This window comes from Mytilus galloprovincialis, chromosome 4 (assembly GCF_965363235.1).
Source record: "Mytilus galloprovincialis chromosome 4, xbMytGall1.hap1.1, whole genome shotgun sequence".
NCBI classification, from domain to species: Eukaryota; Metazoa; Mollusca; class Bivalvia; order Mytilida; family Mytilidae; genus Mytilus; species Mytilus galloprovincialis.
In genome coordinates, this window is record NC_134841.1 from 71,889,977 (window position 1) to 71,909,196 (window position 19,220).

A 19,220-nucleotide genomic window follows, 5' to 3' on the forward strand; every position below is an offset into this window, starting at 1 on the left:
GGTCTTTTTAGTCGTACTATCAACATCTCAAATATGTGTCTTTCAAAAAAGAAGACGATAAAGAAAATAAATCGGTCGGGACTATGGCAACAACACCTTCTATGTGTCCTCTGTTTGCTTGATCTGTAATTTTAATTCATTCTAAAAATTTTGAATGAAAAGGGCAGTTTTCAATTATTAATTTTATTTCAAAATTTTAAAAAAGTGGTCTACATGCAGTCGGTTTTAAAATAGAATGACTATTTTTCACATTGCGTCTGTTTGTCGGATGCGTGAAAATGACTTTTAGTGTATCACGCAACAAACATTCGTACTAGCAGACACACAAATGTTACTAGGTTCCAAAAACTAAAGCTAAATAGTATTATTAAAGCTTATGCTACATATACTTATCTTAAAACTTCGGGTAATATTTGAAAAAAATACGTGTAAATTAACTCATGAAAATCGCGGGATTATAACATGAGAATCATGCTTGTTTAACCATACTACACGCCTTTAAACGGAATTATTTTGCATCAAAAATAACTACCCCATTGCATGCATGAATAAAGGCAACAGTAGTATACCGCTGTTCAAACTCATAAATCCATGGACAAAAAACAAAATCGGGGTAACAAACTAAAACTGAGGGAAACGCATAAATATAAGAGGAGAACAACGACACAACACTACAATGTAACTAACACACACAGAAACGGACCAAGCATCAGACAAAATCCCACGAGAATAACAAATATAACATCAAAACCAAATACATGAATTTGGGATAGACAAGTACCGTGACACGTCTTATACATGAATTTGGGATAGACAAGTACCGTGACACGTCTTATCGCAATGTCAATTTACACTAAAAAAATAAGAGAAAACAAAATGCTACATATACTTATCTTAAAACTTCGGGTAATAATTAAAAAAAATACGTGTAAATTAACTCATGAAAATCGCGGGATTATAACATGAGAATCATGCTTGTTTAATCATACTACACTTATTTCAAGATGAAATTATTGTTTTTATCCGAAAAACTTCGACGCCTTTAGGATAAGCAAATGGTTTACAAAACTTTGATGAAGTAATTTTTTTATTGTTGATTTATTACCCTTCAAAAGATATTATCAAAAAGTTTTCTCTGAAAATAATACCCGTGATTACACAGATCATGACACATTTTTAGTCAAGGGAAAAAATATATATTTTATGTATACATTGCATTACGCCTGTAACGTTGACGTACCGTTCAAAAATCGTTCAATTTGGACGTGGTAACATTTTGGGGAGACATGGAAACCTTGATGGAAATTGATGAAAAAATTAGCGTTTCCTTAACATTGAAGGCTTAAACAGATCTTGAAAAAAAATCACATTGTCTGTTACAAATTTAAAATACCCTTAATAATCATGTGACTGAAAAATCACGAACAATGGCTCTATGGTAACATTTAAGGGAGACACGGAATTACCGGGAAAAAAATGAGAGAAGCTATGTTAAAAATAAAAATGTTTTCGTAAAATTCAATAAAATTACATTTGTGTGTAGAGGTGGCGAACCTTTCCTATAATTTATGTTAAAAAGTTATAATATTAAAGTGTTCGTTTTCATTTTTGTGTACTCGAATTTTCAAATCTTACAGCTCTATGGAATGTCGAAAATAGCCGCTAGATTGTGAACAGACTTGATGTTTATCGTGACCGTTTCACATCATAAATATGATCATATAATATCCCATCTGTACAAATTTGATCGAAATCCATTCAGTAGTTTGTATTTATTTCTTCGTTTATATTTGGATGCTTGGTTCTTGTTGTTACGTCTTACACGGCAATTATGGCACTATGAACACGGAATCATTGTTTAATCATAAAATAAGACATAATATTTTATTTGTTAAAATCAGGTTTTATTTAATTTCGATTCAAATAAGAAGTACAGACAAGTTACTATTTAATAATTCGTAGAATTGATTTGTTTTCGTCCTACTTATTCATCAAGAAATGGTCAAATGAAACATAGACCGAATACCGTGCGTAACGTCAACTACAACTGGTATGAAAATAACGTAGTCAGGTCGTAAGAAGAGCGTGATGAGGACGACAAGGGCGTGCTAGAATCGTACTATGGTCGTGAACGGCGTGGTATAATCGTAGTTGGGTCGCGGTGAGAACGTGATAGTGAGGTCGTGATAACGTCGTAACCTTTGCGATCTTACTACGATCTAAGTAAGTGCGCTCTCACTACGCTTCTACTACGACCTGATTTCGCCACGACCGCACCACGATTGTTTTGAACATGTTCAAAGTTGGCCACGCTCATCACGATCTCGAAGACCTCACCATGCAAGACCGTGATACGACCTTACTGCGATCTACACGATCGTACTACGATCCTCAAAATTTGCATTTTTTTCTGCGGTATTAAGCTGGGATTTTTACTGCCGTCCCATTTTAGATTAAAATTTGTCAAAAGTCTGATCAAGATCCTGTGAATCGTCGATGGAAATTCAAACTTTAATTAAAATTTAAAAAAATAGATTTTTAATCACGACAACAATCAGATATTGTTCAGGAAGCGTCGATATTCAACCGTTTCCAAGCAAATTTATCCCGATTATCCCGTTCTCAATCCGCTTTTAATCCGATTTGTATCTTTCGCCTGGTAAAATTCGACCGAGTCTGTCACGACTGCGTCTCGATTCTACCGAATGTTACATAATCCGACAGAGATCAGACAGTGACCAGACAGTGAACCGACGCTGACGGAAGTTATCCGTTCGAAAACAGTCGGCATACTCGGGATGATCAGGTACTGTCGGAACGTAATCCTATCACGGTCCGCTATATATCGCATTGCAAACGGTTTTGTCTGATCTCAGTCGTATTGTATTCTGTAATTATCGGGACTCTGACGTGGGTATCATTGACGAATTTCGTATTAATAATGGGACTGTTCCGGAATGGTTTCGGCAAAAACGGTTCGCAATCGACAAGATCTTGATGCAATCTGGACTCAATCGGCAGAAAAACAGCAATGAAAAATTTCTCCAGATCATTCCCGTTTCACATGACACCGTCAAGTATACACAGAACATTGTTAAGATTTTGATCCGATACAGCAGAATCTGTCACGACATAGGCACGATTGTAATCCGACTAGACAAAATCGGCTGAGTTTCCCCGAATATTACGGGACGCACCTAACTCTCGTGGTGCTTCGCCGAACTATTCGGATCCCTCCCGACCCGTAGGAATTTGTTACGAACTTAAACGACTGCGTTCAGACAATGTCATTATCATTATGATAGGACATTCCAGATAATTGAGGATAGTAATTCGACTTTTTCACTTTTCGAGTCGTATCGCTGTCTGATCTCAAACGGGAGCAATAATCGGCAATGTGTGAACCCCGCATTAGATGGGTTTTTAAAAATGATTGAATATACAAATATCAATGCATTTTGTCATTCCGCGAATTGAAAAAACGCTATGGGTGATTGAAAATTCGTGCTGAAAACATTTATTGCACCAATTTTACAGCATTAGACGCGTATTTCCAGAAGCCATATGTTTTAATGCTTAGCAGTGGATTTGATTTTATCCCCCTTTTTAGTACAAAACAAAGGTGAAGTGTTAGCTGATGCTCCGAGGCTGATGAGTCTAACTGGATTGTAAGCTCTGAGTGTCCAATTAAAGATAACCAAGCTTTTAAATGAATATCTTTCCTTTCCGACTTTACATAAAAAGACAGGAATTCTTAACTAATGTATTATAGACAATTAAGTTATAGGTTTTTTTTTGCCAAATACTGGGGCAGAGACATATTTAATTTTTAGACCTCCCCCTTTTATCTAAAATTTTTTATTTTTTTTATTTTATTTTAATTTCAAATGTTTTCGCGTTTTCTGCGCAGTAATTTATATTAACACAAATATACTAAAAATACACCTTTATCCTGATCCTTTCTATTCTACTGATTTAGAGCAAACTGAAAGTCATCCCCGCAAGCACCCCATTTTATTTTTATCAGTCGCTCCTTCGATCAAAACAGAGGCTCGAGAAGAGGGTACAAAATGGCGACTGGATAAAATATTTGTTTCCTTTGATATTCCTTAGTCACTACAAAACGAATGCATAAATGGACAGTAGCGAATACATGAGTTTTACTGCCCAGGTATCATTTTTTTACATATTACTACGCGTTATTCATCGCATTCGACAAGCGAACTCTTTAAATATCAACATGTCTGCAAAATTGTCTGACCCACTTTACAGGAAATGTTGGGAGCCTTATTTACATTTTAAAATACTTCGTTGAAAGAATTTGTTTTATTTTTCAAATGATGTTCGCCGCAATGCTGTCAAATAACTGACAAATCCTGATACCGTGATTATGAGGATTGCACTGAGCCACGGAGGTATGGGTCTCTCAGTCTCTAGGGATAATACACTGAAATGCGAGAGGCTCCGGTAGGTTCGTGATTACATATCAGTAGGAAATGACAGATATGTCCGTATTTTTACCACAAAATTTACAAACAAATTTGTGCACTTTAGAAAGTTTAAAGGCATTACATTTTTTAATAGATTATATTTTATTCCAAATTAATGGGTCCACAAGGGGCAACACAAGATAATACCAATAAATTAATTTAAACCAAGGATTTGTATATCCTTGATTAAACCAATACAAAAACAATATACTGAGTGAGGGAAAGAATAATTATCAGTGGCCGATCCAGATTTTTTTGTTAGGGGGGACGCTGACTGACCTCATTGTAGCCCTCTTTAGTCACACTTCAGTGATTCCCTATATAATCAACCAAATTTTTCCCACAAAAGCCACCCACCCCCTTCTCCCCTCCTTGGATCCACCTATGATTATAACTTGATAGATAGAATATGAATGTCGGAGACAATTAAAAAAATATAAAGAAAAAATAAGAAACCTCTTCTATATTATATGTCTAGATGTTATATATTGGTAATGAAAAAATTGTCTTGTACATGTATACATGTTGTAAAAGTTTAAATTTTTATTGCATTTAATACATACACAAAGTAATAATACACCTATATTTAATTAATCTATTATCATTAATATATATATCTCATAAAGTATAAGATATTTTATAAAGGTAATTTAACAATGTTTAAGGTTATTATTAAATATTTAACATTAGATGATATATCTTATAAAGTATATAGAATATCTTATAAAAATTATAAATTACATCATGTACATGTATCTTAATTACAAGAACTATATGTAGATTATAGTAGATATCTTGAAATTGAAATAAATACTAAAAGGGCTTGCCATATATAATAGTTTATTTTATCATAACTATTGCATTGTTTTATGTCTAAATCACATTAAATTGAAATTGAGTTGAGCCAGGACCCCCAATAAACAGTCCTTTACAGGTTGTTTTTTTTTAAACTTAATTTATTAAAGTAAATCACTAACTCTAATGTCAATGAATGTGTAAGCCTTACTTTAATCTTCATGTAGGATATTTAAAAGTATAAAACAAATATTGTATACTAGTATGTCTGCTTCATATTTATTAATATACTGAGTGCCAATGAAAACGCAACACTTTTGTTTTTCAAAAAAATCTTATAATTTTTATTTTATTTATATTAGAACTTTGTATAGTTGGTTGAAAATGACTTTTAAGACAATTATCGACAACTTTACGGTTGAGTGATTTTTGGAACAAATGCGAAGTAAGGGTTATTTTGAATGGACATAAACCGAGTTCACCGCTTTTCAACATACGCACCATTTTCACGATTTTGTCATTTAAAGCTTGGCTAATGTCATGAATTTTCCCGCCCTCATTGTAAAGAAACTGCAATAAACATCTGAGTAAATGCCAGGACTTTCTGAGAACCAGCGACATGCAGTTTTGGGCATGATCCAATGAAGCCCTTCACAGCATACAATAACAAGAAGACTGAAGTTGTAGCCTCTACAATAACCCAAATCATCCACAAATTCAACCAAAATTGATCATTTAATGATAAGCCACATCCCGGGGTACAAAATGCAAGAAACGCTCAGCAAGACCGATACATTTGGTCTTTAACATATCCGATATCGACTCTGATGGCTGTTCAAAGGTCACGAGAGGTCAATGGTGGTCACGGTAGAACCTTTGGAGCAATTTCAGTAAAGCACCATTTGCGCAGAAATTGTTAAAGCGCACCACAGTCTTCCCGTAGTGACATCTAAACGGCCATCTGGCGTAAACATCGAATTCTGTAGAACAAAAATCATTCATTATGTACCAAAAACCGTCAGTGGTGGTTACATAGACATTTGGCACCCGCCTTGGCCAATAGTCATGCTTTTCGCCGGAATTTGGCCCGATCGAGCAAATTTTGCATCAGATTTGACATGGTTGAGACGATGAAAACCACCACCAATATCATAAAGTCAGCTTGAGTTTGCTTTGCGGGACAAGTGGAATAACATTCCTCGGGATCACATTAAACGTCCGGGATGATCATTTCCACGGCGCTGTCGAGATTGCGCTGTACCACGGGGTTGTTACATTTTTTGTTATGACTGTGAGTTGATGATTCGACATTGGATGTTTCGTTTACCAATTTTGCCCGAAAAATGACAATGAAACATTTTTGTTTGACATCGATCTATTTTTAAAATTGTTAATTTTCAAGAACAATTTATTTTGAAAGATTATCATTTCTAATATAAATTTTATTTTTGAAAAACCAAGTGTTGCGTTTTCATTGGCACTCAGTATATATTAGCCTGAAATAGGAATAGATTTTTGTATGTGGTGCCACCTCTCACCTTATGAGATGTTAATTGAAAAGTAAAAAATATATTATGAAAAGAATATTTCAACCAAAATATTTTTGGGCGAAGGGTTGCACCACTTAATTTTTCAAAAATCTGTAAAAAAAAAAATCAGAATTCTGCAATAAAAACAGGTTTTTACTGATTTGCCCTACATTATGATGTCAGAGTTACATCGTGAATTAGGCTTTTGTAAAAATATGTTTGAACTTTAAAAAATTAAACGTTTATTTTAACATATGTTATATCAAGTTTTCACTACATTATCAAAATGAAAAAAACTCTGAGCTTAAGGGCCAAAGTTGTGCCTTAGCATGCTTAGTGAACTAGCTCAGACTCCTTTCCCAAATTATAGAAATAGAAGTCTCTACACACTAATAAGACTTACCCATAAATTCCATGCCTAAAAAAGAATTCATGCATTAAAATACAAATGAATTATAGACATGATAGACATTTCAATGAAAAAGAGACAAACTCAAGATTGTTTAAAAACAATCCATAGATCATTTGAGCCTTGAACACTACAATATTTTAAGTTTTTAAGAGATTATTATTATTCTCTTGTAATATAAAACAGAAGATTGGTATATTGTATGATTTCCAATGACACAAGAGACCACATGACACATAAATTGAAATTAATTAAAAAAAAATTGGATGTATATTGGTATCACGTCGTTGTCGTTGTCAGTGTCGTCCCAAGACTGGATAATAACTTTTTAAATCAGTAAAATTTTAACACAATGTTTATAACCACAAAAGCTTGGGATTGATTTTGGGGGTTATGGTCCCAAGGGTTCAGGAATTAGGGGTCCAAAGGGGCCCAAAACAGCATTTAGCTAGTTTCAAGACAAAAAGTTGTGTATTAGTATTTTAATTGTTCTGAAATTGTACCAAAATGTTTAATACCATAAGTAGAAGGTTGGGATTTATTTTAAGGGGTTATTGGGCAAACAGTCTAGGAATTTTAAAGGTAAAAAAAGGAGCGAGCCAAAAACAAGCATTTTTCTAGTTTCAAGCAATAACTTGTGTGTAACTGTATGGATCTCTCTGACATTGTACCACAAGTTTCCATACAACACAGGGAAGGCTGGGATTCAGTTTGGGGTTAATTTTCCCAAAAGTGTAGGGATAAGGGGCCAAAAAACGGCCAAAAAGGAGCATTTTTCTAGTTTACAGACAACAACTTGTGTTTAAGTGCATGTTTTTCTATATTTTTTTACAAGAAGGTTCAATACCACTAAAGGAAGGTTGGGGATATGGTCCCAATAGTTTAGGAATAAGGGGCCAAAAAGGGGGCCCAAAATAATCATTTTTGTAGTTTTCAAACAATAACTTATGTTTAAGTGTATGAATCTCTCTGAAATTAAACCACAAGTTTACATACCAGGGATGGTTAGCATTGACTTTTGGGGGTTATGGCTCAAAATGTTTCGGAATTAGGGGCAAAAAAGGGGGAAAACTTGTAATTTCTGGTCAATGGACAATTTAGACAATTTAAAAGCAGTGTAAGGGAGGTAATTCTAAAACATTTAACATACAATGTTGGGTATATTTTTGGATTTACCTCCCTTACACTACTTGTTTAAATGTCAGGTTTTGGACTAATTGCAAAAAAAGGGGATGGTAATTGTTTTCAATTTCTTTTTTTCAAATTCTCAAATTCCAAATTTTTGAAAGGTTAAAAGAAGAAATCTTTAATTGCACAATATTGTGCAATAGATTTTTTTTGTGTCAGAAAGTCATATTATGTCAAAATTTGATCGCAATCCAAATTCAGAGCTGTATCAAGCTTAAATGTTGTGTCCATACTTGCCCCAACTGTTCAGGGTTAGACTTTTGCAGTCGTATAAAGCTGCGCCCTGTGGAGCATCTGGTTAGCAATTGCAACCTATATTTAATTGATAGTTTGATATCTGGTATTAGAAGTAACATTTTAGAAGTATTAACTATATAAACAAAGCATTTTTTTTGTACTTTAGCTGAAAGAAGCAGAGAAGATTTTCCTAAGACTCACCACAGAAGAAAAAGAAAAGGCTTTCAAAACTATCCTTACATTTAAAGCAAAATGTACAGAAGCTGTTAACAAATCTCATGAGGCTGCTTATAAACAGGACAAGGTATCTACCATAAAAACAACAAGGAAAAAATCAACAACAAACAAGAAAAACAGCAAAGAAAATAAAGAGGAAATAAGTAATGAGTCATTCATCAGAAACTGTCTTGATGAACTTGTCTCTGATGCTGTTAGTACGGTGGAAGACAAAAATAAAGTATGGCCATCAAAACGATTGAGGAAAAGAAAATCCTCCACATTACCAGAGGTAAATAATGAGGTTGACGATGATGCAGCTCTATCTCCCCCAGCCTGGGAAGATGCAGCAGATGATACTGATGATTATGAATTTGCTAATTCTCCTCTTTCTACGCCATCAAAAAGAAAGAGGAAACAGAATTTTCCAAGAAGAACTACAGCTTCAGAGAAAACATCTCCAAAACATAACTCAAAAATTGAAGATTCACGATCAGAAAAGGTTAACTTGAAAGTAGGGTTATCACCAACAAGAGGTGTTGACTTAAATGAAGATGACCCTGTGATATTAAGACTTGCAAAAGAGGCAGTTGAGATGGCAAATGCTTTATCTGATGAAGAGTATAATGATGATAAACCTAAAAAGAGAAAGAGAAAAATGAAATCTAAGAAATTCACACACCTAAAGATTGGACGTCCCAGGATCTTGTTTAAATGCAAAGACGATAATGAAACATTCACTCATTCAATTTCTTATTTTGAACATATGACCAAACATGGGCATAGTCCGCTGTCTTGTAGGATGTGTATGAATGAATATGCAACAGCTGATGAATTTAAAGACCATATTTGCCAACCAAAAGAATTTAAAAAATGTATTTATTGTCCGAAGCAGAATAAGCGATTTCTTAGTGTCAAAGATTTAAGGGCACATAAAAAAGAAAAGCATGTAAGTGAAATGATGGCAAGAAACTATAAGTGTTCCTTTTGTGACAAGGCATTTACTACCAAACTATGGCTTCATCATCACTTGAAAAACCATGCTGATGGAAAGAAAGTTTGTCTCAAGTGTGGGGAATTTTGTAACGATGATGAGACTCTTCAAGAACACATGAAAATCCATGAGAAAGATGTTCATTACAAGTGTCTGAAATGTGATGCTGGTTTCTATCATGCACGTCAGTACGATCAACACTTACTGGGTCATTATCAGCGGGAATGTAGTATTTGTGAAACAAGTTTTCCGTCACGTACTGAACTTTCTCGTCACTGTAGGTCAGAACACAGCATGAGTGTAAATGAAGTCAACCAGAATAAACAGAAGTATCCATGTGATGAGTGTGAAAAAACATTCGATAGACCAAGTGCTTTGATTGTACATCAGAGGATTCATACAGGTACGCAACAGTCAAATAGTGAAGATTTTTTGTTGAGTCTGCAACATTTTGTTGTTGAAGTTAGACATAGCGAACCTAATTAACTTTCATTCTTCAGCTTCATCAATACAAGTTTCAGTCTGTTGACCAACCAAGAGTAGTCTGCATCATAAACTTTTTCAACTACATGTACTAGTCCGAAGACCAATATTCCAACATTTCTCTTATTTAAAATCCAAACAAAGTTTTGAAAAACTTACTAGTCCAAATAAAAATTTTCAAGTCTGGGGCATTGGACTAGTGGCCGGCTAACCATGCAGACTGCAAGAGGCATTATGTTTTTCTGTCTGTGTGTCCATTCATCAGTCCGTCTGTTCATCTGTCTGTAACGCTTCAGGTTATAAAAAAAAATTGTCAATGTAGTTTTTGAAGTTATATCCTCTTGAAACTTAGTACACATGTACCCTATGATATGATCTGTTGTATTTCAAAGTCAAATTAGAGTTTTGACCTCAGTTTCATGATCCACTGAACATAGAAAATGATAGTGTGAGGGTATTCGTGTGCTATGGACACATTCTTGTTTTGTTATCAAAAGTACATGTACATCTATGGAATTTTGTTTTTAATTCTGCTAACCATTTGCAAGGTAATTAGCTGGAAAGTTCAAACCCTTGATGCATTCATTTTGAACATGCAATATGACATAAATTTGCAAAAAGCCAAAGAATTTGAAAATCGAAAATAATCATAATTATAGTTATCTTTCTTTCTGACATATGATAGAATTGTTTCTAAATGTAATAAAGCAAACAATTTTAAGAGCACTTACATGTATAGCATGGACATATAACAAGTTTTCTTTTCATTCCAGGAGAAAGGCCAGTGGAATGTAAACCATGTGGACAGTTTTTCAGAACTATGAAATCACTAGCTAAACACAAACAGACATACTCACATACTCTGAAGGCTGGGGAAAAACTCAAAGAAAGAAAATTTCTCTGCTCAGACTGTGGGAAAGCTTATTTCAGGTTTGTTCTTGCTACAGATTTAGTAAAAATACATTTACAATAATAGGTAGTTTCGTTTTTGATACTGACTATATCATGTGGAATATCTAGACGAGCCTGTTAGGGCGAGTTTAGATATTCCACATGATATAGTCAGTATCAAAAACGAAACTACCTATTATTCTGTTTATCGGTAATTATGACATCACACAATGTATTGCCTAATATTTTCAGTGATACAGCCAGTACGTTGATACTCGAAAATATATGGCAGTAAGATCAAAGGGAAAATATACGAATTACCGATAAACCTAATTTACCAACATTTGAAGTTGATTTTCTGTAATATTTTTTATAACTGTGTGTATAAGATTCAAGTTATTTAATAGCTAATATTCAAAATATGAAGTCAAAATAACGCCCAATATTATTACAGAAACAAAGAAAATCCTAACATTTTTAGGAAAAAGTTCAATTTTAGTTAATTTTCAAAGAAGTGTGTCTAGAAATCTTAATACATTTGTATAGACATTTTTTTGTCACAAAATATATATCACAAAGATGATATTGGCATGATTGGTGTTCCAGTTTGAATGATGAGATAGAATATTAATAATAAGATTATAAACATTTAATTTTGGTCCACACATACACTATAGATAATCAATGACAGCAACTGCCGATTAACAAATTGGAATTTAAATCAATTTAAAATGTTAACTCAATTAGAAAATAGTAGGAAAACTAGATAACACACATTATAGTCATCTGAAAAGTAAGAAAAGATGAATTGAGGTCATCGACAGTAGCAAAATTAATTTATCAACTTCTTGAAAACTGTTGACAATGCATAAAATGGCTCATCATAAATCATTTGACTATATGACTATCTCATGGAAAAAGTTTTATCCCTAATGGGCTTTTGTTTAACTACAATATCATTGTCTACAGACACCAGCTGCAATCTCATTAAATTTGAAGAGAAAAAAAACAAGATAGAAATGTCAGATTTAAAATTAAATCCATATAAAGGAATATAAGAAAAATATATGCAGCAAAAATTACATAAACACTTGACCTATTTCAGCTACTGTGGATTCATTTATTTTCGTGTGTATACGTACATGTACCAATTTTTGTGGTTTGAGGAAAATTTGCATATTTGTGAATATTTAATTTTGTGGTTTTGCCAAAGTCTGCACACATTCCTTTAGGGAATTTGTAATTCGTTGATTATTTGAATTCATGGTTCTCCTATACCATGTATACCCACGAAATCCACGAAAATTAGTATCGAATGAATATTAATGAATTCACAGTACATGTATATCAGAATATATTGATTCACTAAAGATTAATTTACACATTGAATTATGCAACAATGTGCACATTTTTTTTTACAGAAAACATGCTTTACAGAGACATATGAGATACCATACTGGTGAGAAGCCACATACTTGTCAACATTGTGGCTATCAGTGCCGCGAGGCAAATAATCTCAAACGCCATCTCTCACTCCACTTTGAATCTGAAAGAAACTTCATATGTGAATTATGTGGATCTGCTTTTCATGCCAAGAAAACTCTTGAGATGCATCATGCTTATAAACACAGCGATATTAGAGAATATTCTTGTAGTGTATGTTCTTTAACATTTAAAGCAAAGAATGCTCTGAAACGACATTACAAAGTACATTCCACAGAAAAAGATCACAAGTGTTGGTGTGGCACAGCATTTAAACGTATGTACAATCTCCGTAGACATCTAAAAACTGTACATGGAGCAGACACTATTTTACCTCCTGTGAGGAGAGTTCAACCTTTGGATCAACCAACCAAAGCTCCTGTTTCTAAAACGGATTTGCAAAATCCAAAGATAGTGGCTGAGAAGAAAGAGAAAGTTTCTAAACCTCGAAGGAAGCCCTATCAAACCATGCCAAGAGAATTAACCAACAATCCAGACATGTACCAATCTATTACCCCTACATCCTTAGCCGATGAAATCACTGAAGGTTTGAAGTATGTGCCATCTTTGTTAATGAATATTGATAACCGGAGGACTGACCACAATTCAATGTCATCAGCAGAACATTGTTACAGTATACAGACTTCTCCACCAACATCTGCTCCTTCTCCTCACAGACAACAAATCATGAGACAACAACAGCACACACCTCATTCTCAAGCAGAACCAACTCAGCATATGACAACAGAAGATGGTCAGCAAGGAATCAGGTACAACACCAGCCACGATGGTCAAGTGTACTCAAACATAATGGAGCGTCCAGCACCTTTACCTCATAATATTGACCCAAATGACCCATTTATGCAACACATGAACACTTCAATTGGAAATCCAAATTTTATTCCACAGGCTGTGGCATACTCCACCATCATGAGAGAATATGGGTCACAGTTTCCCTTCATACCAGATGGGACTAACTATCATAATTATGTAAACAAGGCTGTCTAAATTTTTAAATGCATATTTCATTAGAATTTATATATGTTAGTGTATATAATGTTTCTTTAATGTGATAATGTTTTTGATTATGCATAATAACGGGCATATTTTTCCAAGCAATAAGTCCTAATATAAACACTTCATAGTAGATTGGTACCTTCTTTATTGATTGATCTATAAATGGCTTTTTAAGAATACCTTTAATTTACAGGGAATTTATTAAGATGTAAGATTTTTTTTCCATATATTTGTAGATATATGTACAATAATGAACATTTCAGAGGTTTACATTTTAACCCAATTCAGTTTTAAGTTTGTGGGATTTAGCAAGACAAAAAAGAGGTGTCAAATGCTTTTATTTAAAAATAAAAATGTGCTTGATTTGAAAACTGAGGCAAAAATATCCAACCCACCATAATCCTGACCTTCATACATGTACATGCGTAACACTTATTTGCTCATTCATATAATTCTTCAAAATTTTACTAGCATTGTTCTTTTGTTTTGGCCAGTTACATAATGTAATATTATCTCATCTTGAATGGTTCCTAAGAGAAACCTATGGAAAGCCAACAGGGTCAAAATTCTTAATTCGTAATTGTCAATTTGCAACTTGTATCTTTTTAATTTTAAAATTCTCATTTTGTAATTTGTAACTGTGTGATTTCAAAATTCTTTATTGGTAAATTGTTTATTTGTATATTGATGTTTTGTAACTTGTATCATGTCTATTCGTGAAATGCTGATTTAGTATATATATGTCTCTGCAAAGATACAAGTTACAAATTGAGAATTTATGAATTAAGAGTTTTGAAATTACAAAGATACAAGTTACAAATTGAGAATTTATGAATTAAGAGTTTTGAAATTACAAAGATACAAGTTACAAATTGACAATTTACAAAATTAAGAATTTTAAACATGTTGGCTTTCCATAGAAACCAAGGCAATAAACTGATGTGTTTGACAGTTTGTTGAGCATTTTTCATTTTGGTAACTGATTGGTTTTTTGCCTGAATTAGTATTAGTTCAATTGTAATACTTTTTCAACGTTAAATGTTGATTTCAAACCTGTTTCTTTGTTAGGAAAGAACTTGTATATGTATATATTAATTGCATCTTTTTTTCATTATGTTATTATGTTTTATACTTTAGGTAATTTGCCTATACAGTATTTGTTGTTATTTCTGTTATTTTAAGATTTTTTAGCCCAAATGAATATTTTGTATAGACTATGGTCATCCCTTTGTGTACGTCATTCAACCAGTGATGGCCTGTATACAGAGCCAATTCCAAGAATTTAAATAGTTGAAGGTCTTCAATAAGTCCAAAGTATTAATGGCCTGAAGATATCTTGAATTCTAGTCACATGTAAATGTTAAGAAAGATAGTCAACAAAGTTGCCTTGCCTCTGATACCAAGATGCCATATACAGGGAATATAAACTAAATAATTTCACTTAAATTAGAGTAAGAGCATTTGATTAACATGATTCACCAATTTTACATTGCTCTTCTGTTCATGTTTTTTTATCATTTACAGCACAACAACAATAACAAATACATTTTCACACATATAAACAACTTTACTTATTTTAACATTTACTTTAAAAGCCTGCTTAAAAGACCATCTGTTTTAAGCAAAAACCTGTATCATAAAACCATAAATTTTAGATTTCATATAGTTTGAACCTGTATTAAAAGATCCACCTGTCTTCAGAGACACCTTTTTGTTCTCCCTCAAGTAGTCTCTTAGAACACGTTTCACTGTATATATATGTATACATGTTTGACTCCAAGACTAGACCCTTTTGATAAAATCCAGACTGTTGATACTTTTATGCACCAAGATTTACAAACCAACTAGGTCACATGAGAATTCCTATCATGAACCTTCAGTTTACTAGAATTTTTTTTTTGCCCCTTCGAAACTTAGGATATTGACTTTAAATAATATCTCTGTAATTATCAGTCAACAATAGCTTTTTCATTTTATTTTGTTTGACTGTTTATTCCAGTTTCGTTGTTAATAGTTCTCGACTTTTTGTGAATAATTTTATGCAAAATGATCATATTTGTAAACCTGTATTTGTGATAGTAAAATGATTGCATATAGCTTATCTGTTTTGATGTCTGCATGGTAAAATCTGTTACCAAATTTTCATCCCCTTTTCAGTTGGCTGGATTGTGTGTTCTTCCTTTGTTAATGTTGTTATTTGTTCCTTAAAGATTTGAAGTTTAGTAATTTGTTTAGATCATGAAAATACTATTGTTATTTTAATAAGGACTTAATGTGGAGAACTATTGTACAAGTAATGAAACAGTTGGATTTTTATAAAATTAACTATTTTCCTATTAATTTAATCTGCGTTTGACATAAAGTGGCAAGAACATATAGAAATAGCTGTATCACTCCTCTTTCCACATACATTAAAGGTTCCACTCTTTTTATTTATCATCTTGTAGATATTTTGAATGCTGTTGTTTAGGTAAAAAGACATAATGACATAATTTTGGTGGAATCATTGTTCTTTGACTAGAATCTCCTGGAAAAAATTAATAATTGTGTTTGTATATAAATGACTACCGTAACTATTTTTTATGCAGTTGTATGTTGGGAAGTAACACATTAAAATACTGTAAATTCAGAAATTATTGTGTGCATTTATTATTGCCATTTTGTCATTTTAGACTAAAAGGCGATTTTAATATTTGCAATATTCAGAAATATCCTGTTTGATACATATAAAAAAATTCCAAAATGCGAGTTTAAATTATTGCGATTATAATCCTGTTGCATTTGTTGCAATAAAAAAAACATTGCAATATTTTCTGAATTAACAGTATTTCATAAAATGTTTTGGGTAAAATTAGAACCCTTCACTTCAGAAAGATGAAACCTGTATGTGTACTTGTACTTGACCAAGTTTTCTTTATTTGATTGCATTGTGAAAATTTGCTAATTATATTATTTGGAATTTTGTGTAATTTGCAAGTTGACATACTTGTGTATGGTATTTTATGATAATTGTGGTTTAATTCTTCATAAATTGATTATTTTCAGCTCACCTGGCCCAAACGGGGAAGTGAGCTTTTCTCATCACTTGGCGTCCATCGTCTGTTGTCCGTCGTTGTCGTTAACTTTCTTCACCTCTGAAACAACTGGGCCAAATTTAACCAAACTTGGCCACAATCATTATTGGGGTATCTAGTTTAATGTGTCCAGTGACCAGCCAACCAACCAAGATGGCGGCCATGGCTAAAAATAGAACATAGGGGTAAAATGTAGATTTTGGCTTATAACTCTGAAACCAAAGCATTTAGAGCAAATCTGACAGGTTAATTTGTTAATCAAGTCAATATCTATCTGCCCTTAAATTTCCAGATGAACTGGACAACTGGTTGTTGGGTTGCTGCCCCCCAATTGGTAAATTTTAAAGAAATTTTGGGTGTTTGGTTATTATCTTGAATACTATTATAGATATAGATAGAGACAAACTGTAAACAGCAATAATGTTCAGCAAAGTAAGATCTAATAATAAGTCAACGTGACCAAAATGGAGTTATTGCCCTTTATAGTCAATCTTTAACAATTTTCATTAATTTGTTAAATTTTTGTAAATTTTTACAAAATATTTTCCTCTGTATCTAAATGGCCATTGTTAGTTGCAAGAATGTTCAGTAAAAGTAAGATCTACAAACACATCACCATCACCAAAACACAATTTTGTCATGAATCCATCTGTGTCCTTTGTTTAATATGCACATAGACCAATGTGAGCAACACAGGCTCTTTAGAGCCTCTAGTTATGTTTGTTGAGGGTATTTGTTAATTATGTGCCTGTTATTTTAACAATTTTGACATCATAGAATTCCTGATTATTAAGAAAAACTGCTGAGTCATAAGGAGTGTTCTTACTTGTACATGAAAACACATATTCTTTATTCTATGACAGAAATGCATAAAAAAATATAAAAAAAAAAACAAATTTGTAAATCCTTTTGAAAAAATTTCGGCTTGCAAATTTTTCAAAAGAAAAAGTTTGAAACATTTTTTCAGAACAAAACTTTTATTGAAAAAAATAATGGAAATCTCAAATGATTTAAGACATGCTACAACCATTACCATCAGGCACATAGTAAAGGTGTCATAGGTGGCCATGATGCTCTGACGTGAATAGTCAAATTTCAATGTGAATCTCAACTTAGATAGTTATACATTTTTTTGCTTTTCAATAGATTGAATATTAAGAAATGTCTCTTTTTTTTTGCAGTCAATCAATGTTGTTTTAATCATCTGTCATTGTATAAAAAAAAAACGTAAAAAACTCTTGACCAATTTCATCTAAGCTGAATGAATGTTAGGGTATTTATTATAAAGTTTATGTTTTCTGGGTCTGTCAATCAACAGACTTTGTTTATGAATAGAACTTTAGCAAGGGTAAAATACATAAATTATCCAATAACCTTTGAAAAAAAACCATAAAAGATAGAGAAAATATTAATTAAAATGTAAACTATTTCCAATATTATTAGCTGATGACTCTTTCTGATAGTTTTAACCTTTAAAAGACCATAATATTTAGTTTTAACCATTACAAGGCTATATTTTTAATCTAAAATTTGAGTTTTTGCCTATAATCTTTAATATGAATGACAGAGAGATAGAAACTGTAAACAGTTAAAAAATGATTACCAATGATTTCCCTTAGATGAGGATATTTGCATATTAATATCTCAATTTATGACAGATGAGGGATTAAGGCTTTTAGAAGCCTCTTAGATCTGAAACTATCCTTAAAAATGTTTTTTTACATCTGGGGTCGGTTTAGAATGTGTCAGCAAGATCATTATTCATAAGTTATTAGACTGCTATATAAAAAAAATCAAGTGAATAAAACCAAAGATTATGTGAAAGGAGTGAAGGTAAAAAGTGTTTATTGTGCTAACCATTTTTTTATGCCTCAGTTATATTTGTTAATTGTGCTAACCAGTCTTTTGTGCCACTGTTATATTTGACTAGTTGCAGTTTGCTGCTTTTTAAAACAGGTTTACAATATTAGTGCTGTATTTGTTGCTTATTTATAATATTAGTTGCTTATTTACAAATAAATCAGAAATATATTTCATTGTTCTTTCCTTTTCTATGTTCTTCCTTTTTATACAACGGCAAAAAAATTTTGGCATCATATAATGCTATGGACAGACAACATGACATGTCTGTTTGGTCGTCGTCATTTGCGTCGTCTTCCAAAGATGCATTTAGATTCTGGACAATAACTTTAGTTTTAGTGAATGGATCTCTATAAATATTTAACAGAAGGTTCATTACCAATAAAGGAAGGTTGAGATTTATTTGTGGGGTTATGGTCCCAATAGTTTAGGAAAAAGGAGGCCCAAATAAGCATTTTTGTAGTTTCCAAACAATAACTTGTGTTTAAGTGTATGAATCTCTGAAATTACACAAGTTTCAATACCATGATGGGATGGTTAGTATTGTCTTTGGGG

General features: G+C 32.7%; 1 protein-coding gene across 1 annotated transcript; it reads left to right on the plus strand.

Annotated features, from left to right (window-relative positions):
* Positions 1-4,031: 4,031 nt before the first annotated feature.
* LOC143072871 (uncharacterized) lies at positions 4,032-18,841 on the plus strand. Its single transcript, XM_076248002.1, has 4 exons — positions 4,032-4,171; positions 8,815-10,261; positions 11,115-11,271; positions 12,654-18,841. Exons 1-4 carry the CDS (start codon positions 4,136-4,138, stop codon positions 13,720-13,722), a joined length of 2,709 nt encoding a protein of 902 aa, XP_076104117.1. The 5' UTR covers positions 4,032-4,135; the 3' UTR covers positions 13,723-18,841.
* Positions 18,842-19,220: the final 379 nt, after the last annotated feature.